General features: G+C 40.6%; 1 protein-coding gene across 1 annotated transcript; it reads right to left on the bottom strand.

Annotated features, from left to right (window-relative positions):
• Nucleotides 1-1,530: 1,530 nt before the first annotated feature.
• Nucleotides 1,531-26,857, bottom strand: ZRSR2 (zinc finger CCCH-type, RNA binding motif and serine/arginine rich 2). The gene is made up of 11 exons (XM_061178388.1): nucleotides 26,796-26,857; nucleotides 26,308-26,387; nucleotides 22,842-22,935; nucleotides 18,668-18,776; nucleotides 18,387-18,473; nucleotides 15,534-15,572; nucleotides 14,809-14,927; nucleotides 9,139-9,352; nucleotides 5,264-5,319; nucleotides 4,375-4,484; nucleotides 1,531-2,249 (listed from the first exon to the last, which is right to left on the bottom strand). Exons 1-11 carry the CDS (start codon nucleotides 26,834-26,836, stop codon nucleotides 1,801-1,803), a joined length of 1,398 nt encoding a protein of 465 aa, XP_061034371.1. The 5' UTR covers nucleotides 26,837-26,857; the 3' UTR covers nucleotides 1,531-1,800.
• Nucleotides 26,858-26,866: the final 9 nt, after the last annotated feature.

Below are 26,866 nucleotides of genomic sequence, written 5' to 3'. Positions count from 1 at the left end.
TGCCCACAATTAATTGTGTATGTCTTGGCTGTATTTAGAAAAGGACTGAAAAATTTTGAATTTAGTGAGAATTATTCAGCATTTGTGAATCCAGTAGATACTTACAGAAAATTTTCAATCATTTTTAGGGTAGAGGCATTTAAATTCTGGAACAAATCAAATTTTCTTTTTCTTTCTTTTTTTTGGCCGCACCACATGGCCTGTGGGATCTTAGTTCCCCGACCAGGGATTGAACCCCGGCCCATGGCAGTGAAAGCGCTGAGTCCTAACCACTGGACCGCCAGAGAATTCCCACAAATCAATTTTTAAAGTAAAATGTATTCTGGACCACGTAATTCCTTTCCTTTAGACTACAGATTAAAGAACTTTCATTTCCCACAGATACCACTCAGAAATCCCAAGCTTGAAGAAATTCCTTTTCCTGTTTCTGTTAAACTCAGTATTTTGTGCATCCTTAAGTCCTTATCTTCAAATCTCAAGTTGCCAAATGCCACATACTCAGAAACTCGAGATCTCCAGTACGTCAATGGAGAGGAGATTACTAAGAAAATAAAAAATTTATAAGGAAGTATGAGAGCATCTTTTCTTTTTTATGATCTGAAACCTAAGAATGATATTTTGTCTTAAGCTTTTTATTTATTTTTTTGGCCATGCAGGGTATCTTAGTTCTCCAACCAGGGATCGAACCTAGGCCCTTGGCAGTGAGAGCATGGAGTCCTAAGCACTGGACCACCAGGGAAGTCCCTAATTTTTTTTTCAAGCAAGTTTCTCTGACCACTCTTTTTTACCAGAATTGCTTTAACACCAGGCATATTCAGTAGCAATGAACACTGTAAAAAAGACGAACATCCTAATGGAAAACTATGGGGTAGGAGGGAGGGGAAAAAAATTGACTCCACCCTTTAGTACTTTAAGAAAGTGAATTTTAAAGTAAAAAAGCTATTCGTCTATTAACATGTAAAAAATCCAACAATTATTAATAATTTGGGGCAAACAACCAAACTTAATGCCCATTAAATACAGAAAAAAGTGTTTGGCTTAGCCAATATGTACAGAGATGAATAAACACATAAAATTTACCAAACCGGCAAAGGTTACAGTAATTTGGTGCAGGAACAGCAAAATTTATTGTTGACGGTAAATTTTTTTGTAGTCTTTATGGAGGGCAATCTGGAAAGACTTCTGTATTCATATTTCTTGATGTAATTTATCCTAGGGAAATGACCAGTAATGTATGAAAGTATTTAAGGAAATCCACCACAGGACTGTTTATAGCACAGGATTCTTTAATAGTGCAAAACTTAAAATAACTTAAAAATCCAACAATAGGGATACTGTTGAGTAAATTGATAGATCCACACTATGCAGTGAGTAAAAATAACAGTAACACTAGGGCTTGATGAAATAGGACAATGTTTGGTGTGAAAAAAAGCATATTCAACTGCAGTGATATATGTTATCTTTGTGTAAAAAAAATGTGTACACACCCATACTCCCATAAGAGAAAAAAAGACTTAAAGCAATGCTCCAGTGTTAATTGGTTATCTTTAAGGGTCAGGATTATAAATAATGTGTTGTATACATTTTATGTTTTCTAGGTTTTCTATAGTAAGCACACTGTGATTACCAGAGAATAAAAGTATTTTTAAATAGGGTTCCAGGCTACATAGGCTTTTGCCAGACTTGCTAACCCACGTGAGCTGAGAGCCCTCTATCTAACTACGCAGCCGCCATAACAAACAAGGTGTACAATCACTGAAGGACATGGTAAGTTTATTTGGATTTGGGACTCTGCAGAGTTCAGTCTCGGCTCCCTGACGTCCTCCTGCCGCGGCTCCTGGACCTGGAGGAGCTCCGGCTGCGGCTCCGGCGGCTGCGGCTGCCCCGGCCACGGCTGCGGCCCCTTTTCCTTCCTCTGCTTCGGGAACTGTGCCTCTCCCGGCTTTTGGACGTGTGCTTGTGAGATTTCTTGCCCCCGTGGCTCCTCCTCCTCCTCCTCTCGGCCTCCCCGTTCCTCTTGTAGGAGTGGGCCGGCCCGGGGCTCCTCCTCCTCCGCGGCCTACTGTAGTAGTCGTCGTGGCGGCCCAGCCGCTCCCTCCTCTCTGAGTTCTTACTGAAGCAGGAGCCAGTCCGATCCGGAGACAGGTACATGTCTCGATTCGCTTCCCAAAATTCATTGTTGGGATTTCTGAACACGTGAAGAAAGTTGCAGTGTTTCCCTCTTGGACACTGCTGTATTTCAAATAAACCTGCAGCGGCACAGTGAGGAAACGGCATTTACTGCTGGCATTTCATCCTTTTCAGAAGGTACATTTCTGATGTTCGCTTGTGATAGGACTATTTTCTCCTTACGTACATTGATGTCATAGTTTGGGTTCCCCGAATTTCAAAAATATTCAATGCTCTAACAAAGGGCACTGTGAAAAGTAACAGATCAGAACTTTTAATTAACCAGAATGCCCCGTTCCCCTACTGGATTATGGTGTGGAGTGCAACCGAACCAATGGCGACCACATTATTTTTTCTAGGGTTTTACCATCCTGCTGACTGACAATGTAGATCCCTAATTAACACTGAAGAACCAGCCCTGGGAGTCCCCCTGGCAACATGCTTTGAGGGCACGGTGGTGGGAGGACCAAAGCACTGACCAAAAGAAAGAACCTATTATAAGTAAAAGATCCTGTATTTTCTTATACTTCAAGAAGATGATAAACACTGGCCTAATGCTTTAAATTTACCAGGTGCTTTTAACATGGAAGATTTTTGTCAAAGGTGAAATCTACTTGAACAATTTAGAGATCTTTTGGGGATTTTCAAACTTTTTTAAAAGCGGTAAATTCCCTAAATATGTAAAAGAGTTAAAAGTGAAATACCTCCATACCACACACTATATACAAAAAGTCAGTCAACATGGATCAGAGTCCTAAACGTAAGCTATGAAACTATAAAACTCTTTGAGGAAAACATGCAAGTAAATCTTCGTGACATGGGCTAAGCAATGGATTCTTAGATATGGCACCAAAAGCACAAGCAAAAAAAGAAAAAAATTGAAAAATTGGACTTCCTCAAAATTAAAAAATTTTGTGCTTCAAAGGACAACATCAGCGTGAAAAGATAACCCACATAATGAGAGAAAATATTTGCAAATCATATCTGCGATAAGGGACCTGTCTGTAGAATATATCAAGAACTCTTACAACTCAATAAGACATATAACCTAATGAAAAATGGGCAAAGCATCTGAACAGACATCTGTCCAAAGATGATATACAGTGTGGCCAATAATCCAATAATAAGGACACGACAAAATGCTCATTAGTTACTAGGAAAAATAAAGCTGTTATTTAAAAAATAACAAGTGAAATAAATAGTCTCCTGCTTTGGGGGAGTCAAAGTCACACTCAGAAGCGCCTCACTGAAATGGAGAAAACAGACCCATCTCTTTCAGCACCCCAGTCTTTAAATCAGGCATAATGGTTCTTCTGGTTTGCCAAAGCAAGGAATTCTAAATTCCTTTTTTTTCTCCCTTCAAATAAATGGTTTTTAAGTGAGAGCATCCATTAAGACCGGGTTGCCAAAGATTCAGACTTTATAAATTATAGATTTTGAAATAAGAGGTTTTAAGCAGGTGAGTATAAAGCAAAGCAAAGCAAAGCAAAGCAAAGCAAAGCAAAGCAAAGCAAAGCAAAGCAAAGGGTAAGGGAAGTGGTCCCCTAAGCCACGGGCAGCTCCTCTCGTAGCTCCCGGAGCACTTCAACAAGAAATGGTTCAGCGAAGCCCATCTGACAGAAATCAAAACAGAACGAGCCCTTCAAAATTGCCAGCTACTCAAAGGACTGACTCATTTCCTGATTTGGCAGCCACTGCCTGATGAGTCAGCCTGACTGAATGTGCCCTGACCAGGTTCTACAGCTATAATCAATCTTTATGACACAAAAGCTTGTATTTCAATAAGGCAGGAAGTGTCATAGGTAATGTTTTAGGTGGCAAAGATGACAGAAGGTTCATTAGGGATAAAGATGGGAAAAAAACCCAGCTCAAGTGAGGAGCCAATGAATAGAAAACACTTCTGAGACTGCAATCAGGAGACGGTGTCCCTCATAGACACAACTTCTCAGGCTTCCTGCAGAGCCCAGGACTTCGAGCACCGACTTTGTCACCTATACGTTGTGACCCCAGTCACCTCATCCATAAAGTGACCCACAAGGTCGGTTACAGGTCTAAAATGTGATGTACTTTATATAATGATCTCTGCTCATCTACCAGGTGAGGCAAAAGCTGTGCTTCACACCTTTAAAAGGTTGGTTTTTTTCCTAAGACTATCCCTTTATATGACAGTGGAACAGTGGGGAAAAAAGTCATGTTGTATTTTACCACAAATTGCCATTTTCCATCGGGTCACTGGGCAGAATTCGCACTGAAGCTGTCGTCCTGCGTACCACCGTCCATTAAACAGAGAAAGGGCTGCTTGGCATTCTTCTTCCCTTTAAACCACAAATTAAAGGATGCACTTTAGAGTAACTTTCTAATATGCAAATTAACCCTATTGTTAATTAACCCTTGTATTTGTTTACTGTAGGACCACCTAGTTCTCTGCTTTTGTGCTACCTAGGGAGTCCTCATTACAGCATTCAAGGTCCTGAAGCTCACAATTTATTCAGGAACCCTTTTGTTTTTTAGTTTTTTTTTACTAACCCTCCCAGAGGTTTTGATGCAAGGAAATCGACTTGAGTCAAAGCTTCTTAAACCAAAAGATTGGACCATTAAAAATGCAGAAGTGTTTTCCATTGTCAGTGCCTGTTCCTTCTCAGCTCAGATCGCTGTCCTTCCTATTATGCAATACAATGGTTAATTTATCCCATTAGCCATGGCGGCACAGGCAAACAGCAAGAGGAGCAGAAACAACACACTAACTGCTTGCTCTCTTAGCGGCCAAGTGCGCACCGAAAGTATTTGGGGCTTTTATTTGGGGTTCTCTATTCTAGTTACCCCTTTTCAGTTTGTGTTTTAATTTTAAAATTATATAAGTAAAAAATTAACTATATTGCAAAAAATTAAAAACTCTCTAAGTATACGAAGAATGAAATACAAATGTATAATTTTCTAATCCCTTCCATATTTCTAGGTCAGCTCTTAATATTTACATTTTTAAAAATACCATGCATATGAAAGCTATGTATTCAGTGGAAAAATCCCAGATGTCAATGTAATCACAACACTATATTGTGACAAACGTGAAGATGTTTATGTTCAGAATACTTACGATTGATATTGAACATACACATTGCCCCTCAGATGAGGTTCCAAGTTGCAGCTGACCTAAGGAGCAATGAAGAATTGCATCATTAAAAAACAAACAGGGCTTCCCTGGTGGCGCAGTGGTTGAGAGTCTGCCTGCCAATGCAGGGGACACGGGTTCGAGCCCTGGTCTGGGAAGATCCCACATGCCGCGGAGCAACTAGGCCCGTGAGCCACAACTACTGAGCCTGCGCATCTGGAGCCTGTGCTCCGCAACAAGAGAGGCCGCGATAGTGAGAGGCCCGCGCACCGCGATGAAGAGTGGCCCCCACTTGCCGCAAGTAGAGAAAGCCCTCGCAGAGAAACGAAGACCCAACACAGCCATAAATAAATAAATTAAAAAAAAAACAAAAAAAAAACAACAACAAGACAAAAACCTAAGGAAAAGAAGCCCTCCAGTCATCAAATGCATTTTTTGTCCAGGCCAACATTACCAAAAGTTGTTATCAATCAAAGATTCCAAAATTAAGATACTACCCCACTCTCACGTCTATTTAAGGCATACTTCAGCAGATAGTAGTGTTGCAGGCCCCAAATACCTGATCCCTGTTGATCCTGATTCTTTTTTGTCCAAAGATATGAAATGTTTCACACGTGCATAAAGATACAGAGACTATTTTAAAAAAAGAAAAAAAATACAGAGACTAGAAATCAGCCCCTATATACACCACCCAGATTTAACACTAACATTTTCCATTTTTGACTGAGAATGTTTAAATACATAAAACATGAAAGACCCAGTTGAAGCCTTTCCATCCTATTCTTCTCCCTCCTCCATCGCATAGGTGAACACTATCCTGAGGTTGGGTGTATCCTTCACATTCCAAACATGCACACACACACACACACACACCCCTATCTACACAGACACAATACCCACAGCCATACATACACACAGACAGGCATATACACATATATTACATGTGTGCCATAAAATATATACATATATTATGTATAGACATACAAAGAAGTGTATCTCTGTTATGTACATATGGGTATACACATATTTATGTACATATATGCTAAGAAGCACGTATATATATTGATAAACAATATACAGTATGGCTTTGTACATTTTTAAATTTTATATAAATAATATTTATTTCACATCCTTTTTTCAAGATGTAATCATGTAAACTTAATGACTCATTTTAAACTACTGAATACTGGCTATATCAAATTATCAAATTTATTTATCCACTCCTCTAATGATGCATATCCAAGGTGCTTCCAATTTTTCATCAACAAACAGCGATGCAGTCAGCATGCCTGAATGCGTCTCTGGGCAGTAGGACTTTGTCTAGTGTGCATGACCGGAAGTAGTATGCTGATTTGTAGGTTCCATGTACTTTCAACCTCACTAGGTACTGACAAACTGCTCTCTAAAGTGGTTTTACTAATTTACACAACCTCGCCCATGCTTGATATTAGAATTCATAATTTTTTTCCCGATGGGTATGAATAACATCTCATTTTAATATGCACTGTTCCCATTAGTAGTGAGGTTGAACATTGACCATTTGTCTTAAAAAATGACAAATCTGATTTCGTTTTACATAACGGTATAAAAAGGTCCTCAAATATTCATACTAATGTTTAGCATTTCTTTTCAAAATGAATCTATCAATATAATTTTACAACTTAGTTGCAGGGTATTTTTATTAGAGCATCCCAAGAGAGGCAGGATGTGTACTGACTGACAGTACTGACTGACACCATCCTTAGAAGGAAGACTGGGGGGGGGGGGGTTTCCCTAGTGGTGCAGTGGTTAAGAATCCGCCTGCCAAGGCAGGGGACATGGGTTCGAGCCCTGGTCCAGGAAGATCCCACATGCCGTGGAGCAACTAAGCCCGTGCGCCACAACTACTGAGCCTGTGCTCTAGAGCCCACGAGCCACAACTACTGAGCCCGCGCACCTAGAGCCCGTGCTCCGCAACAAGAGAAGCCACTGCTACAAGAAGCCCACGCACCGCAACGAAGAGTAGCCCCCGCTCACTGCAACTAGAGAAAGCCTGTGCGCAGCAACAAAGGCCAACGCAGCCAAAAATAAAATAAATAAATAGATAAATTTATTAAAAAAAAAAAAAAAAGAAGGAAGACTGGGGACTTCCCTGGTGGGCCAGTGGTTAAGACTTCGCCTTCCACCTTCCTATGCAGGGGGTGCGGGTTTGATCCCTGGTCAGGGAGTCGGGGAGCTAAGATCCCACATGCCTCTCGAAATCTTTAAAAAAAAAAAAAAAAGAGAGAGCGAGAGAGAGAGAGAAGGAAGACTGAAAGGCCTCAGGAGGCCACGTCAGCCGCACCAGGGCCCTTAGAGATCATTTAAGCCCATGGTTCCCAAAGACCCGGTATTAATTTTCCATGATGAATTTGATGTTTTGGAAATTTTTCTACTAAAAATTTATTAAACAGCTTTCCATTTATAACTGCCAATGTGATTAGCATGAGCCTGGCTGACAGAATTCTCAACAAAAGGAAAAAAAAAAACCCATGGTTAGTAGGTACGGCCTGTCGCAGATAATGGGGGTGATTTCCATTAAGCAGCCTGAGGTGCTGAAAGCAGCTCCAGCACTAACTTCCCGGAAGCAGTGTGATGTAGGGACCCCACGAGGGAAAACACTGATGTAGTCCAGTCCTCGCCCTTTCGGGATGAGGAAAAGGCACAAAGAGGCAAAGAGCCCACGGCTAGTCACCACACCAGCTCCTCAGCGGTGCCTCTCACGTGGCACCGAGTCGTCTGTGGCCAGGCACTTAGAAGTACTGTGAAGACGGGAAAGTGCATGCAACAGGAAGAAAAGGTAAAGGGGAAAGAGAAATTTTGAAAGAATTTTTTAAAATCTTGAAATCAGTAGAAAGAAGGATAGCCTTGAATTTCACGAGGGCCGCAGTTACTCTGTTTCTTGGCTGTTCCAACTTTCCACTGTCATTTCCAACTAGCAGAAAAAACTCACAGCTTAATTCCTATCTCTTTCCAAATTATAGGCCATTTCCCCCATCCTAACATAACAAAATCATTCAGGTTCGGATCTGATCAAATCGCAGACAGCAGGAGGCTTCACCGTGTTACGATTTGACCACTGGGCCCAGGAGCAGCAGCCATTACACCTGACTTCACGCTTGCTTTAAGGAATGTTTTAAAATAACTCTGTAATCTGAGCACTTCTTTTACCCCCTATGCTGCATCACAAACCATGACTCTGGGAACACTATGTTCAGTGTTGAGAGTATCCAGTGAATAAAAACAAAGTAAAAATAAAAAAGGAAAAGGAATCAATTTATGTTCTTGGGTAGCTCCAGAAGAAAGAACATGCACCTTGGGTGGAAGCTGCAAGCAGGCACCATCAACACAATACAGTAACAACAAATCAACCACCTCGGTAGGTGGAGTAAGTAGAGGATTGTCACACTCTGCTCTCCATGGCTCTAGGGGAGACCGACCACGGGAGGGAGGGCATTCCGCATCATACGCAGCCCCTAAGTGAACGCTTGGATACCCATCTGCAGAGGAACTTATGCAGAGAATTCACAGGCTGCAAAAGAATGGGACCATAAAGGTACTGAATGGATGAAATATCTTTTCCCATCAAAACCTCAGAACCCAGGAAATGTCATGCTAGTACCTGTTTAAGATTTCAAGTAGTACCTCTACCGTATTGGCAATGAGGTGGATGGAGAGGGAGAGAAAAGAATTAACATTTCCTTCCAACATGACGCCAGGCCCTGCACCATAGCACACGTCCCACCCAGGCGGAGAGCCTGTGCCCTCGCTTTCCCATCCCATCCGGTGCTTCAGAGGGAGGCGAACTAGTCCCGTCCTCCACGCGCACTGCATGTGCCCACCTTGAACTGTATCACTTTCCCCACGTTCTTGAACTCGGGGAGCACGTCGTCATAGAAGTCCAGGAACTGCTGGTAGGTTTCCTCTTCGCTGTACTCCAGACTTGCGTCGGGGTCATAGTCGTCCCTTCTGCACTGCTCCATTCCAAATGTCGTAAACATGCTTTTAATAAGAAGGGTGGGACTCGATGCCGGGAAATTGTGTTTACGTGAACACCTGCGTATGAAGGAAAAACTTCAGCATTCCAATGGTGAGAAATTACACATAAAAGGCTTGCTTTAAACTGTGAGATAAAGACTGAAGCAACTTAGCTGTTTCAACTGAACTGTAAGATGATAAACCCCATTCAGACTTTAAATTTCAACACTTAAAACTGTTCTAAGGGCTTCGCTGGTGGTGCAGTGGTTAAGAATCCACCTGCCAATGCAGGGGACATGGGTTCGAGCCCTGGTCTGGGAAGATCCCACATGCCGTGGAGCAACTACACCCGTGCACCACAACTACTGAGCCTGCGCTCTAGAGCCCGCAAGCCACAACTACTGAGCCCACGTGCCACAACTACTGAAGCCCGCACGCCAAGAGCCTGAGCTCCGCAACAAGAGAAGCTACCGCAATGAGAAGCCCGTGCACCGCAACGAAGAGTAGCCCCCGCTCGCCGCTACTAGAGAAGGCCCGCGCGCAGCAACAAAGACCCAACGCAGCCAAAAATAAAAAAATAAATAAAATAAATAAATTTATTAAAAAAATAGTATCCAGCATTTAAAAAAAAAAACAAAACTGTTCTAAAACTGACCAATATATTGGGTCTCATTAAAATGTAAGGTCGGGAATTATTTCCAAGTTCAGATGCCATTCAGCTGCCTTTTACTGAAGTTCAGGAAGCCTTACACATGTGGAAGCACAGGGAAAGAGGAGATGCGTGGGCATGACGGACCGTGATGAAAGGCGCACAGACACCGAGCATGGGACTCCGGACAAGGTGAGAACAGTGCAATCCTGGTTCCATACAATCGCCAACAAACCCGACACTTAGAGAACAGGGTATTCTGAGAGTTTCAGCTAAATGGAACGCATTTCATAGTTTTCATGGCATTTTTATATTCTTTTTCTGATCCTTGCAACCTGTTAGGACAGCCAGGGCTAGTATTTTCTCCACTTTGAAAGAAAGAAAGTGAGGCCTAGAGAAGCACACGTACCCAGGTCACATGGCCGGGGAGAGAAGATCCCAGAGATCCGAGCTAATCGACAGTCTACTGCCTGTGTGTTATATGATGTGCTAAATGTAAGGAATTTGTCTTTAATGAAGGAGGTTAACCGTTGTGAAGAACAATTTTCTTTTCATAGCTTAAACTGGACCGGGTTGTAACTGAGTAATTTTTTTAAAAAATCTTTTATATGAGTTTACTTTCTTATTTACTTCCTTCTCCTCAAGTAAAATGAAGGGAAAAAATGCAGCTTAAGATTCCAAATCGTCAAAATTTTCCTGATTAAATTTCTAGTTTAAAAATTAGTTAAAACAAAAATTTTAGAAAAAAATCCCCAGAACTTTGGAAGAAAAAAAGTTGAAAAACAAGGCAGGTGTTAGAAAAAAACAATGGCCCTGAAATGAATAAATGTTTAACTCATGCTCACTTTCCATTGTCTGTAACATACATCTGTACACCTAGTGAGACAATGCACACAGAATGCCCCGCATACACCATGCCCAGCTCAGAAATGTGCAATCTGTGTTCATTAAAGTGAAATTTTCTATTTTTCAAAGGACCCTCCTAGATTATTCAGTCAGAGACCCTGTAATGAGATCCATCTTCCCAAGGACAAATACCCACAGAAAAAAGAACGAGGATTCAACCTGGTTGGCAGTGTTAGCAGAACCAGAATTTTACAAGTATGAAGCACATACAGAATTAAAGGAGAAACCAATTTAACAAGGTTAAAATTCTCATGGGATTATCATATCTGAATGAACTTGGCTCTACTACCCAGGATGTCAAATGAACATTTGTGAGTTTTGGAACAGTGCCAAAGTCCCCATCTAGGGAAAAATCCCACTTGGCCTAGAGATAGTCCATATAATCTGAGTGTATTTAAGGCCAGCCCTACAGGTTCTACTGAAAAGTCAGGTAAGACAAGAGATATTCGGGAAGGCAGTCTAAAGTTGTGGTACCAAACCCATGTGATTCTCAGAATCACCTGGGAAGAACTGAGATTTCTCAGGTCCTCCCCTAGACCATCTGTTCAGACCTCAAAGAGTGGGGAACCCATGTTTTCAGAGTAACTCCCCACCCGGTCCTGAAGGTTAGCCATGTTTGGGGACTCCTGGTTTAGGCCATGCTATTTACTCAGATCCTTGAATCCAGTAAGACTGCCACAAAATCATGTAGTTGGACATGGACAGCCAATAAATGGCATGGGTCTCCAAATGCCCCCTCAGGTAGAGCTAACTGACTATGCCTCTTTTTCTTTTTTCAGGGGAGCACTCCAGGCACCCACTACCTTTGTCCTTACCGAATCAAGCTACATGCTAAAGGTAGGCTGTGATTATTTACCGAAGGTCTTTGTGAGAAATATTCTCATGAAAATTACATATGCAACTGTTAATAAACCATCTATCAAAGTTACTGCCCACCTTCCTACTCAATGTCTTTATACAGTATTCCATGGGAGGAACATTTACACTCTGATGCCTGGAAAATCTTTGTCTTTCCAGAGATCCCACTCATTTCCTTTTTGGTAAGAACTACATAGCTCATTTCTGCCTGGGATGGATACAACTCCAAAGCCAAATGTATTGTATGTTCACAATAACTCACTTTCTTCTCCTTTCCTTGCTTTCAATTTCTTTTATTTTATTAAACTTAGTGTAGTAGATTGTGAGCCTTCTTTATTTTTTATAAATTTATTTATTTATTTATTTTTGGCTGTGCTGGTTCTTCGTTGCTGTGTGCGGGCTTTCTCTTGTTGCGGTGAGCGGGGGCTACTCTTCGTTGCGGTGCGCTGGCTTCTCATTGCGGTGGCTTCTCTTGTTGCGGAGCACGGGCTCTAGGCGTGCAGGCTTCAGTAGTTGTGGCACGTGGCCTCAGTAATTGTGGCACGTGGGCTCAGTAGTTGTGCCTCGTGGGCTCTAGAGCTCAGGCTCAGTAGTTGTGGCGCACGGGCTTAGTTGCTCCGCGGCATGTGGGACCTTCCCAGGCCAGGGATCTAACCCGTGTCCCCTGCATTGGCAGGCGGATTCTTAACCACTGTGCCACCAGGGAAGCCCTGTGAGCCCTCTTTAAGTCACTTCTGGAAACAAGTGAGGTATAAATAACTACTCTGATTAATAAATTTTACTTTTCATCAGTGATTATGTTCTTTTAGGACCAAAAAAAAAAAAAAATTGAACTCCCCTCAAAGCTGTGACTCCAAGTGCAGAAAGGTTCTAGAATCAAACTCGTACTAATTACAAAAACAAAGCAACCAAAGAAATGCTTAGCTTATGGGAGTGCTTGATGATGTGACAGACCTTAACAGAAAAGAACAGTTGTATGATCTGGAGCAAGTCACTGGGGCTCTCTGTGAAAGGGGAGCAGTATCTTTGTTTGAAGGGATGGTGCTGGATTTTGTAACTGCTGGTTTCATGGAATCTTATTTCACAACTGATCACTTGAATCATGCAAATACCCAAATCGCTCTCATACTTTTTTTTTGATAGTTGTGATGGTGAAATTTCGCATGCCTGTGAATATATTAAGAAAGGTTCACAAACTAATCTGACCACCGTCAGTATTTCCTTGAAACGGCTCTCAGGGATGGGTTTTGAGAGCCTGACAGTCCATTCCCCTTTTCACAAATAAGTACTGTCAACCGATTTCCTGGAACCACTTAGGACATCTCCCCTTCTCTCACTTATGCCCAACAGAAGACTCCAGAATCCGATGACCACAAGTCTTCACATTTAGGGAAATGTTAGAGACATATCATAATTGAGGACTCCTGCAGCTGGGAAACCTTACATACAATTTGGTTCAATCCCCCACCCCTACCCCACCCCCGCCAATGCAAAGGTGAACTCACGTTGAGTCTCAACTGTCTTTCAAAGGTAATTCACTGTACATTTTTTCTTTGGTGGGGGATGTTTTACATCAATCAATTATTACTATTTTGATGAAATCAAACATACATTTGGGAAACATTTCTAAGGATACGAAGGGGGATAGAGTCTTTCTCCCCTCCTTAGTTCCCAGTTCCTCAAGAGGAGACTTCCACTATTGACCGGATCCTGTGAATCCTTTCACAGATATTCTGGGCATATACAATCCCAGCTATAAAATATAAGAGGAGTCACAAGTCCTACATTAGTGACTCTCAATCCTGGGCACATCAGAAACACCTGAGCACATTTCAAAAATTCGGGTGCCCAAGTCTCAGAAACTCTGATTTACTCAATTTGAGGTAGGACATAATTTTTTTCAAGCTTTCTAAATGATTCTAGTGTGCATCCAGGGTTGAGAACCACTGTTCTTAAAAAATGTAAAATGATGTGAGGGCTTAAATTAAAAAAGAAAGAGAAAGCTAGAGAAGGATCATATTTTCAAAGAAGGAAATAAAACAGCATGGATAATTTTATGAATAAAATAAACATGAGAGACAACATACAGTTTCTCATTAAATACATATGAATTTGCCTATTCATATCCCTTTTTATGATGAATAGGACACTAAGATATAATTAGATCTTTTCTTCTGCAGAATGAAAAGTAATAATTAGATTTTGCCTCAGATGGATTTATTCACCATTATGAATTATTTATCTACTTTAAGCTGTTCATTCATAAACAAGCCAAATTATAAAACTCACCATTGCCTGGCATACAGTTGGTATTTAAATATTTGCTAAATGAATGAAAACATCAACACTTAGTTTTCCACATGAATGTCTTGTTTTAAAATCATTGATCCAAAAGAGGGAGGGAAACAGAGCGTCTCAGAGAATAAGGGCAACAGTAACAAAATGAAAATACGAGCAAACACTCAGAACTCGCCATGGGCCTGCCATGTTCTCCCTGCTTTCCCTGCATTCACTCACAACCGCCTTAGAAGAGGGGTACTGCTTTTAATCCCCATTTTACAGGTGAGGGAACTAAGGCACAGAGGGCTTAAGTAACTTTCCCACCTTGACAGCCGCTAAAGCCAGATGTTGAACCTGGTGTCTGTTCCTGAATCAGAGCAGACTGAGAACGCGCATTAGAATTTTCCTCTACTCACTCGGATCCTGTCTTTCACAGATATCCCTTTGGGCATGCCAGTTTTTAAAGCCTCTTTTGTGTACAGTGTTTGCCATTCAAAAAATAAAGCCAGACTGCTCCAGTCTTTTGAAATAGATTATCTCCCCATCCCAGTTGTCCCATGTGGACTAATACAAGTGCAGGAAGAAAATAAAAGCAAAAGGTCTTCAGATAGCTGTGGGAGGAATGCAAAGGAAGCCCTGCCAGAGAACTGGACTAAGCCCACCCAGAGAAGAGGTATGGGGTGTGGAGGGAGCAGGGGATGCTCAGCTGGGGGAACTGGAGCAGCAGCAAGAATGCAGCAGACGCCTGACTGTGAACATTTCAAACTCCAGCCCGTGCCAACTCAAAAACCTCAACATTTTGAGTCACTTAACTCTGACACAATAAAGCAAAACTGGTTACCTGTCTCCGAATCTGCAAGCTCCTGTTTTACTGTAGAATGGACAATTGGCTCGATCTTTTTCCATTATTCTCAATTCCATGGGTGGTTCTGGGTTTTGCCATGTGGTGCCATTTTCCAACTGTTAAAAATAACCATGACTTTACTTGGTGTTAAAAATCCATGAAGAAGTAAATGTTTAAAAGGTATTCAAATATTTTGGTCAAAAATAAAAACAGATTCATGTAAGAATATACACATTCAAGTTGTATCACACAATCTAGACTCTACAAACAACTGTCGTGAGACAGGGGCTATATGTCTCTCCTGGCTCCCAGTCACTGCCCATCATCAGGCATCACTATGGCTACCAGGAGCAGTCACCAAGGTTTCCCTTCTGTCCATCCATTCTGAAAAGGGTCGAAGGACTTCTTAGCGAACCACCCCGTGAGAGCAATCTAAGTTACTGTGAATCAAGTTAAACCATCCATCAGGGCGTGAGAGTGTGTGATGCTGGTTACACACACTTTAAGGACTATAAACAAGTCCAGTCCACCAGGGTGATCTTTGCTTTTGTTCATCAGTTCAATTTTGTTGTTGCTGCTGTACAAAGCACAGAGCCACACGGGTGATTCCCACATTCAGACAGGATCTAAGTAGCTTACCACGAAATTAACATTATTGGAAGTATTGTTTTTAAAGAAATGTTCATCGGTCTCAAATTCTTAATGAAAGGTTTTGAAAATACCTCATTTTCAGCCTGCTCCAGCATCTTCTGCACAGCTTCCTACAAATGGTGCAAACATAGGACTAATGAAAACCTCAAAGTCAGGTAAGTCACATCTGGTTTCTCTGGTTAAGAATCTCATGTGTCACAATTTTAAAAAAACTTATGCACACAAAAGGCTTCAGGTTCTAATTTGCTTTCTGCAGCACAGATCTTCTGAAAAGCTTTCAAAAGACATATAGCTGAGAATCTTCATTCAACAGCACACATTGCAAAACACAGTCTTCTAATAATTTCAGTAATAGTATTTAGTAGATTTGAACATATATTCCACATTCTAGTTTTTAAGATGAGGTATTAGTGAATATCATAAAAGACAATGCTAGCTGAAACATCACAGACATTTAACAGACGCTACATTATGACATGAACAGCAGCAACTGGGATTGATGAAAAATCTCAAACTTTCCGATAAGGCAAAGTCAGTCCTGCAATATGCCAGTAAATTTTGACCTCCTTGGCATTTAAATAAGTTTTAAATTATGTTCGACAGACTTCTCTTCCCTAGCTCCTTAAAGCATTACATAGAAGACTCATATGTCTAGCTGCTTACTTGATTAACTCTTCCTGGCCACGTAAGGGTCCGCAGTAACTTAACGTGCTCAAAACGAACCTTACTCTTCCCTACCCCTCGCCCATCTAAATGCCCCATCTCAGTAAATGGTGTTGCCATCTGACCACCTGCTCAAACTAAAAAGCTGAAAGTATGACTTGAATTCCCTTCCCCGTCCATTCAGCCTACCAGCTAGAGTTCCGCTGACTGTGCCGCGACTCACCCCAAATCTCTGTACTTCTCTGTATTAAGCACTACTGACATCCAAACCACCATCACGTCCTGTCTGGAACAGCAGCCTTCTAACTGGTCACCATATATCCACTCTTGCCTCCTTGGTCACCACTCCCCACCCCCACCCCCCATTCTATATACAAAAGTTAGAATGATCCGTTAAAGGTAAAGATATAAACTAGATGAAGTCACTCCCTGATTAAAAACCCTTTAATGGCTTCCCATGACACTTTAGGTAAAATCCAAACTCCTCCTTCCCACCCAGGAGGCCGTACATGAATGACCCTGCCTACCCTCCTGACTTCCTCCCCACCCCTGCCGCTCTTTCCTTTGGTCTCTAGGATTCAGGCACCCTGACCTCCTTTCAGCTGCACGCTCAGGGCCTCCCCCCCTCTGCCTGGAGCCCTTCTCTCTGAGATCTCTGCATTCAGGCGTCAGCTCACACATCGGCTCCTCCTTGGAGAAGTCTTCCTTGACAGGCAATCGAAAGAAGTACTTTCCTACCCCAATCACTCTGTCACATGACATTCTGCTTTCTTTCTTTTTTTTTTTCTAATGCTTTATTCCTTTATACCACTTAACATTACCTTAGAGCACTTAAAATGATCTTTTTTGCTTGCTTATATTCAGTTCCGCCATCTAGAAACCGAACTCAATGAGTACAGATCTTTTTCGCTGCCCTATCTCCAACCCCCAGAGAAGCATCTAGCTCACAGGAGAAACACAGAATGCAGATCCCTTTATATATGCTTAGAATCGACTTCATTTTACCCACTTCTCCTTAATGTCTCACCAGACTTCCTTTCAAACAAAAGCGTTAGCTTTTATCTGGTGCCAGAAAGACCTCAATTGAAGAACATTCCACTGTTAAAATGGGAATTTATTACTCTCTATTAAAAAAATGACAAGCTCCAAACAATTTTCCTGCCCCCTAAAAACTTAGCATGATCTTGCCTCATCTGGAAAGCAGTACTCAAATAAGGGTGTTTAAAATTTGCACTGGAATTAACTGATGACCTGAGACAAAAGAAACAAAGGTTGCTTCTATCCCATCATGACCAGGATGTAAACAAATGCATTTTTCCCCATGATCTGGTGATTACCCAGTTTTATGCTATTCAAACATAGCATTATCACAGAAAAGATACATCCTGATGAATCAGTCAAGGAAAGATGAGCTGTGATATCTTTAAATAAATACACTGTTAAGGAGCAGCAGCAAAATAGACCAAAGCAATCTTTAAAAACAATCCTGGAAGATACAGAAGATATATACATATACCTTATAGATTCTTTTTTTGTGTGTGAGCAACTATAGGTTAGCTACAATTGCCTTTATAGCACAAGTTAGAAAGGAAGTCAAGATTTAATAACAAAAAATATTTCCTCATCCCTCAATATTTGAGTTTCTGATTTCTTTCAACCTATTAGTTCTTGCTGACACGTCCAAAGCAGTGAAGTCTCTTATGAATCAAACAAAGGTGGAAACTATACAAAATAGTATTCTCTAAGTCAGTCAACCCATATACAACAAAACCTCCGAAGAACACCATTTGCTCTAGAGTGGTACAAAGTGTAAGGCAGGGGCCAGCTGCCTGTTTTTAATCAATAAAACAATAAGGTTTTACTAGAACATGGCCACACCCTTCATTTTCGTGTTACCTATGGCTGCTTTCACGGGACACTGGCCGAGTTGGACGTTTTCAACAAAGACCATACAGACCATAAAGCCTAAAATGTTTACTCTGGCTCTTTACAGAAAAAGTTGGCCAATCCCTGGTATAGAGAGTAAGATAGGCAGAGTTGAAGAAAAACCTTCATTTAAGGCGTCTGCCACAGCACCCACCCAAAGAAGAGCATCATAAGGAAACGCTAGTGTATATCCAAACTAAAAACATGACTCTTTCTAAAGAAAAAACCAAGTCCCAACCTGACATGCCTATAGCTTACCCTTCAAGCCCATCACCCGCCCCATCCGCTCACTAAGAGGATACGCAGTGCGTTCATCCTCCTGTGACGGGAATCACCTCTCTTTCTTTCTTCTCCTGTAGCTTCTGCTGCTCCTCTTCTCTCTCTTTTCTCTGCTGTTCTTCCCATTCTTCCTTTAACTTTCTCTTTACAGATGAAAAAAGAAAGAAGAAAGTTAATTTTTTTTCAGACTCGCTTTTTTACAACATTTCACACATGGGGCAAATAAATGAAAAACTTTAACACTGGTAAAATGGATAATATCCGGATTTTTAAAGTTCAAGGTATGTAACTCAATGAGAGTCGTTTTGGTTAACTGGTTATCTGATTAATACCATACCTCTTGTTCTTCCTGCCGTTTTCTAGCTGCCTCTTCCTTTTCCTTCTTTATTCTGAATTCTTCTTGCGCCTTCTGTTCCCGCAGCAACCACTCCTCATGTAATTTTTGCCTATTGATGTAACGATGTGATCAAATAAAAGGAATGGGCACTAATCTACAAATACATCCACACACGTATATGATAGCAAATGACATTTTGGGAATGATGAAAGTATCATGAAAGATATTTTCTAGAAAGCAGTTAAGTGGGGGTAAGAGGATCAGGAGATGAGTAGTGATATTGGAAAAGCACTACATTTTAGCAACTAGCCTCCTAGAGGGTGACAGCATAAAATCACTACATCTACGTTTCCTATCTGTAACATCTTTACACAAAACAATGACACTCTAGCTTTCCCTTTAGGTTGACCACAGTGATGTGTAGGTGCCAATAAAGTGAGTAACATCCAGCTTTTCACATTCAGAAAGTATTACCCTTCCTGTTCTATGCATTTTGAAAGTGCCCATCGCAGGACTGCAGCACGATAAAAACCTGGCATCTCCTGCTGTAAACCCTTGGACTGCTACTCTTTACAGTTGAGAGACTCCTGTGGTTTGCCCCAAGCACCTAACTGCTGAGAGAAGAAAAATAGAACTACATCGTGATCGTGTCCTTAAAATAAAGAAAGCTACAGGTTTTAAGAAAAGATGACAAGGAGTTACAAAAACAGATTAGTGGGTGTCTAGTTTATTTTTAGAAATGACCAATTATAAAGAGTGATCTTATCTTAAAATGGTGTCTCAGATATCCAATACCACAAGTTTCCAACTTAAAGATGGGTTATATTTCAAAAGTTTATTAGCCGATTAAGTGTTTAAAACCTAGACTGCATTTTCCCACTGAATTTGTAAAAGGAAAATGAAATATGAGAAATTGTTCTATATTACTTCAGGGACATTAGGAGTTAAATAAGGTTTTATGTCTAGTCTGGGGACCCAACCACAATTTCAAATACTTGATGGGAAAAAGTATTCCATTTCCAACTACAGATTCTAGGAACCCATCTTTTAGCCACAGTAGAGACTGGCACGTTGCATATGTCAACGTTCCTGTGTATGTCATAGAGTACATGTAGATGCTTCAGTGTGCGGAACTCTGATTCATGAATCGTTTGAGGAAGATATTCATTGTAAATAAACTGAACCAAAGTGTATATATATTTAAGACCACAAAAAAGTAAAATGTTACAAACTTCAAAACTTAATAACTTGGATATAATACTGAGAACTCTAGAACTCTTGAGCACATAACTCTGTCAACCCCCTGCACTAAGACACTTGAGCAAACTCTAGCATGGCTTTTAGCAGCATAAGGCTGTGTCCCTAGGATGACCCCATCACCTCCCACCCCCCAAGACACATTAAAATGCCTGCCTGAGAAAACTCAATGCTGCCTAGAAAATGGACTGTTTGCTCTAGCCAACACCTGATAATAGGCCTCTGCCTTCCCTCTCCTGGAGCATTACTCAAAAGGGCTCGTAATTATGAATATGTGTCTCTTACAGCTCATAAGGGTCTCTCTCAAGGGCCTGAGAGCCATTCCTGGGAAATGCAGTCATTAAGAAGGATGAGGCCTCTGGCTCCCAGTCTCTGTGGGAGGATAAAGCCCTAACTTCCCTAACTGCCCACTAATGAACACAGCTTCCTGGTCACCTTCACAGGGACCAACTCCTGGTACTGTTCACTTTCCTCATTCTCCCTTTTAAATGCCCAGATCGCCTCTGCACAAACCAGAATGGAGCTCAGGTCTTCCCCTACTGTCAGGAGTTACTGAATAAAGTCTGTTCCTGCACTTTAACTAATGTCCGGCTCTGTTTACCTTTGACACTATACACCTGCTTTTAAGTAGTACATAAAGCCATTCAGTATTTTCAAATAATTTTCCTGCTTTTCAACAATAAAGTATTATGCAACTCGTATAGGAATAAACAAAAATCAAGGGAACACAAAGACACGTGTATGTGATTTAAAAGAAGCATCTAAGTAAATGGGAAAGCCAAAAAAATGACTTCCCTATTTCATGCTATACATATCATCTTTATCATTACAGAAATCTCTAGTAGTAAGAACAACCAGAGATATTACAGCACCTCCTATCTGCTCACACTACGTTAAGCGCTATACACTTACCACCTCATTAATCTCATTTAATCTCCCCAATTCTATGCTGTAGGTACTATGATTGATTTTTTTTTTTTTTTTTGGCTGCATCATGCAGCATGGGAGATCTTAGTTCTCCAACCAGGGATCAAACCTGTGCCCCCTGCAGTGGAAGCGTGGAGTCCTAACCACTATACCACCAGGGAAGTCCCTGTTTATGCCCATATTTAAGGCGAGGAAATTGAAGCTTAGAGAGATTAAGCAACTTGAACACAGCTAGTAAGTAGCAGGGTCAGGACTGCAATGCAGATCTGGCTGAATCCAACTCCCTGTTCCCAATCATTACTACTTTTTTTTTTTTTTTTTCCAGCATTTTGATATTTCCACCTATTTATGTGCTTAGGTGGGTAACAGGAATTAATTACAAGAAAAGAAGCAACATTTCCAGTGAACACACTAAATAGGTAGACAGGATCTATAAAGTTTTTTCTCCTTTAAAAAATTATTTATTTATTTTTTATTGTGGCAAAGTATACATACCATAAAATTTACCATTTTAACCATTTAAGTGTACAGTCGAGTAGCATTAAGCAGATTCATATTATTGTGTACCACTTGGGGGAAAAAAAATAAACTACCCCCTGAAAAATACCAAAAGAGAAAAAGAGCAGAATATTTTTGTCATCTTGGGATGGGGGCGGCCTTTTGAAGTCAGACATCAAGGCCAGATATCATGATGAAATGGACGACATGGAGATCAAATTATGTGAGTAACACCATAAGCCAACTTAGGACTGATGACAAATGAGAAAAATATACATCACACACATGACAGATAAAGGATTAATATCCCTAATCAAGTAATAACATTGCTTACACAACAAACTTTAAAAAAAATGAATCCCAAAAGAGAAAGGTGCAAGACCTAAGCAAGCTACAAATAGATAATATATAAAAAGATACTCAACCCTACTAATTAAGAAGTGTACATTTGAACTCTGCTCAATACTCTGTAATGGCCTATATGGGAAAATAATCTAAAAAAGAGTGGATATATGTATATGTATAACTGATACACTTTGCTGTACAGCAGAAACTAATGCAACATTGTAAATCAACTATAATAAAAAAATTTTTTTAAATGTACATTTGAAACAATGAAATATAACTTTTCACTAAAGGAGTTTTAAGAATTGATAATGCCTAGTGTGAGTGAAGGTGCGGAGAGATGGGCACCTTGATTCACTCTTGGAAAGGCTGCAAACTGCAATCTGGATGCCCTTTCTACCTGCCCACCTACCTTTTACATGTACTTCTCCTCTAGGCATTTTCCTAAGGAAATAATAGGACAAGTACCATGGATTTATAATCATGGATACTCACTGCAACTTTTTTATAATAGTAAAAAGCCTGAATGTAAAATAATAATAAATTAATAGTAAATAAGAATAAATTAATAGTACATGGTAAGTGAATGTTATTTAATAGTAAATAACCTGAATGTCCATCAGTAGAGAACTATAAATTATGAACAGCAAATAAATTATGCCAGTCATACAATGGATACTGTGTTGCTATTGAAATGGTTGAATTAGATCTCTGCACCAACACTGAAATAAATGTCCTATATAGCGAAAAAAGCAATTTATAGAAAAATATGTATAAATATCATCCCATGATAGAAATATACATACACAGTACATCTACAGTTTCTTTCTTACCTTCTTATTGGGGCTATCTTTGGTGTGTTGAGTTTATTGAAGCCCTTTCACTGTTTACACTTCTTAATTATTTGGATTTTTTTTCAAAAACATTTACCAATGAGCAAAAAGAGTGAATAATACTTTTTTTTTTTTTTTAAAGACAATATCTTTTTTCAGCCCATCAGCTAGCGGTTTAAACAGTTTATCCAGGGTATTTTATAAGACCTATTTTGTATAAGATTGTATAAAGAAGACCCGTCCTAGTTAGTGAAGACTTAGGATATTCAAGTAAAATAACTGGGTTCGCAGGAAGCGCTTCAATCAGTGCTGACCTCTCTCTCTCCAACAGCCTCTCTTCTTCTCGTCGTTGTTCTTCAATAAAAGCATCCGCTGCTGTCTCCTCCTCCTCCTCCTTCTGTGAGAGTCCTGAAGGAATGTAAATGTTTTAGTATACTATCTGTATATTACAAAACCTTGGTCTATAATTCAGGAAAAAAATTATATACAATTTTTCATCTTTACAATTATGGTACAAACCTGTTTTTAAAACTTTCTAATAATAAAGGGCCCCAATCGCCCAAATTGGAACAATGTGAACATTGAAAAGAACAATAATGGTAGTAGATAACACATTAAACTTAAAAAATTTATTGATGGTTCCACAGTGATACCCCCAAAGATGGTGAGGTGTGGGAGGGAACATCCACCTGTATAGAAGAATGGCAACTGAAAAATGTAGAAAGACTTAAGTAGAAAAGTCCTCACTTCTGCACCCCACTGTAAGAAGAGGATATTTATTTGGGAAGAGGATATTTATTTACACTATCTCAAAATATCAGCCCTCAGATGAGTACTAATTACAAAGGCAGAAACATCTTTTACAATGGAGCCATCTGATTGGCAACACTTAGACCACACTTTGCATCATTAGGAGTGGAACAACTTGACATGAGAGGCCCCCTGATGTATGCAACGAGAGCTATACAGCATCAGCTTTGTAGTATTTTGCTATAGAGTGTAACCTGAAGCTAATCAGGAGAAGACAGACTAATCTAGAATGCAGGGCATTCCACAAGACTACTGGCTTGAGCTTTTCAAAATAATCAAACTTGAATTGGGAAAGTTTAAATATGGCCTGTATATCATATTACTGAATTAATGTTCCTTTATTTGTTTAGTATTATGGTCCTTATTCTTAAGAGATGCAGGCTGAAGTATTTAGGGGTAAGGGGTATGTATATGCAACTGATATGCAAAGGGTTCAGAAAAAATTTGTACATATGTATCTATCTATCTATATAGAGAGAGAAAGTAAGGCAAAATGTTAACAATTGACAAATCTAGGCGAAGGGTTCATGGATGTTTATTGAACCATTTTTTCAACTTTCTGTACAATGGAACATTTTCAAAATAAAAACATGGGAAAATAAGTTTTAATATAATAAAAATTTATATCCTCTTCTACTCAGAATTTAAATTTGAGGAAAAAAAAGGAGGAAAACTGAAGTGATCTTAAGGAAATATAACAGAAGATCTCAGGCTAAAAGGAAAAAGATATATGTCTGTCACATATATTAAGTATAGGTCTAACCAAAGGCTCACCCAGTCCTAGATAATCACAATACAGCTGACCCTTGAACAATGCAGTGGTTAATGGGCACTGGCCCTCCACACAGTTGAAAATCCATGTATAACTTAGAGTCGGCTCTCCACATCCATGGTTCCTCTGTATCTGTGGTTCTGCATCCTTGAATTCAACCAACTGCAGACCATGTAGTACAATAGTATTTACTATTGAAAAAAATCCACATATAAGTGGACCTGCGCAGTTCAAAACCCATGTTGTTTAAGGGTCAAGTGTGTATCTAATTGTATTATACGTGTAACTGTATATGGAATCATGCTACAATTTTGCAACTTGCTTTTTATCCTTCATGTTACCTTAATTTCTGATAATGCAGCTCGTTTCAGATTATTTCAAGTAGAACTGGGGGCTAAAGAGGCTACCTGTAATAGAGAGGTTGATACTCCAGAAATTTCTACCAATCACTTGCCAACTCACTCTTATAGCAATTCTTACAGAATATTTCTATATTCTAGCCTTCTGGGTAATGTTTGCCCATCCAACATGTGCTACAACCCACAGCAGTATTTGGTAGACCACAGTATTCATGAAGCACCACTAAGTAAAGAACTGTGAGTTGGAGTAGGCCAAAGCAGGAGCAGCCATCCAGAGACAAGCGCTTAGTCTTGGATCTGCCATTAGCCATATATAATCACGAGCAGACCAGTGAGCTGCATCCTTCAATTGACTAAACTGCCAAAGGACACATCCACCTGCCTATTCACAGAGGCTCACTCCAAATGCACTTTACAAAGTTAAAGGGGAATAAAAAATCAATGAAATATGTTGGATTTAAAATATGTAAAGAAAACGAAGACTTTTAAAAAGTGGGGGCATGTTACAAGAAAACAGGTTAACAAAGTAAGGAAGCTGAAAACTTTAAGGAGGGTGGGGAATCACTAAGGGCATCAATAACGCCGACCTAACCTGTTTTTCCTTTTATCCCTGATGCTTTATCCTGCCTCTAGTGGGCCAGTTTTGAACGAATAAAAAAGAGGTGCTAATACAGGCTGCAGGGCAACGCACTGCCCCTTCCATTCTAAATATCCCAAGTATTGCTGCTGAAACAGTTACAGGGTAACTCCAATGGTAAGTAAAACCTCCATGGCTATTTTCTCAAGGCCTGAGAATCCTGGTTCCTTGAGTCTGTGGACTTCAAGAATTGTCTAGGATAATTTAACAGGCATATTCTGGCTAATGTGGATGGTAACCATTATAACTCAGTATTCCTGCGTGATTTCAGTGCTTCCACCTGCATTTATAACTACACTATACAACTTTACAACTAAGTTCATTAAACAGGTAGGTTTAATATACAAATGTTAGATTCTGCCATGAAGGCCAAATGACACCACCACCAGTACAGATGAAGGTTCCACAGTATTTTAATAGGAAAAAAAGTGATAAATAACCACAGGGCAACAGTAGTAGTGGCATTCCAAACTCCACTCAGTACCATATTCACGTTGTGAGCATCTATTTCCCATCATCCCTAACATTACATTAATGTAGATATGGGGACTTCCCTGGCGGTCCAGTGGTTAAGACTCTGAGCTTCCACTGCAGGGGACGCTGGTTCAATCCTGGTCAGGGAACTAAGACCCCACATTTCACGACTTGCAGCCAAAAAAAAAAAAAAAAAAGGTAGATATGAATTTTACTGGATGTATAATTGTATAATTTCACTTGGTTTTGTGATTTGTAAGTATATTGCTTTATAAGTCAAGTACGTTTCACAACTAATTTTATGCATATATATTTAAATAATGTCAACAAGGGGTCTCTCATGTTAGTGAAGTTTAAGAAAAACTTGCAAAGTGTCTAAAACCCTCGACTCCTGCTGGTTTACAAAGAAAAATATTCACCGAATACTTACTATGTGCAAAGGCTGTGCTAGCTGCTGTAATTCGTAATGCCTGCACCTGTAATATTAGATACTTCATAAATACTTAACACGTAATCAGTGGGTGATGATTCACCGTGACTTCCCCCCTCCCCCCCGAGTACGTTAACATTGTTTCTGACATGGGTCTAACACAACTTTTTGAGAGGCCGTGGCCACAGCAATTCTTTTTCGGATACGGTCCTTGGCTTCCTTCTGACACTGGGGCCTCAAGTTAGGACGGGAGTCGTGGGAGCAGTTTCATACACAGAAAACAGGATGAGTCCATTACCTGAGTCTCTCAGTCGAGCGAGTTCCTGCCGACGTTTCTTTCGTTTCTCCTTCTTCAGGGTGGCCCTGTACTTTTTGTGGCTGGAAAAACAAGACACAAACACACTCCAGCGTCAGTGGCCGCACCTGCAACGCTGCCTGAGCCTCCCCGCTCCTCCGCGCCCAGTGACAAGAACTCGTTTGGGTGCTCGAAAGTGAAACCTTGCTTCCCGTGTTTTAATTACAGAGCATGCTTTTACCATCACCTCGCCATCCCATGCGCAGACGGCAGGCCTTCTCCATCCCATCACCTGTACCCCTCCTCGCCTCCCTGAGCCTACAGATGCCCGCGGACAGTCCGGGGCGCGCCCAGGGAAGGGATCGAGCTGCCGCGGTGGCTCATCTGCTTCGCCCAGCTCCCCTTGCCTTCCTGCCTGCATATCCTTCATCCCAGCCTCGGTCCGCTCCGTCCCCTTTTGTTGTCAGCTCATCTCCCCCAACCCAGCTCACCTTAGTTTCTCCGGAATCACCATTTTCTCGGGCGCCGCCATCTTACCAGCACCGCCACGCCCCGCAAGAGT

The sequence above is a fragment of the Eubalaena glacialis genome, chromosome X, assembly GCF_028564815.1.
Source record: "Eubalaena glacialis isolate mEubGla1 chromosome X, mEubGla1.1.hap2.+ XY, whole genome shotgun sequence".
In the NCBI taxonomy this organism is placed as follows: domain Eukaryota; kingdom Metazoa; phylum Chordata; class Mammalia; order Artiodactyla; family Balaenidae; genus Eubalaena; species Eubalaena glacialis.
Note: the sequence above shows the minus strand (reverse complement) of the source record. Positions and strands in the feature narration are given on the sequence as shown.

Bases quoted from the DNA above. Each gene is read 5' to 3' on its own strand.
- ZRSR2 (XM_061178388.1), bottom strand. From the start codon at position 26,836: ATGGCGGCGCCCGAGAAAATGGTGATTCCGGAGAAACTAAG. The intron at 18,474-18,667 runs GTATGGTATTAA...TCATCTGTAAAG, and splicing joins AACGGCAGGAAGAACAAGAG to AGAAAGTTAAAGGAAGAATG. The intron at 5,320-9,138 runs GTGGGCACATGC...ATTGCTCCTTAG, and splicing joins GGAAAGTGATACAGTTCAAG to GTCAGCTGCAACTTGGAACC.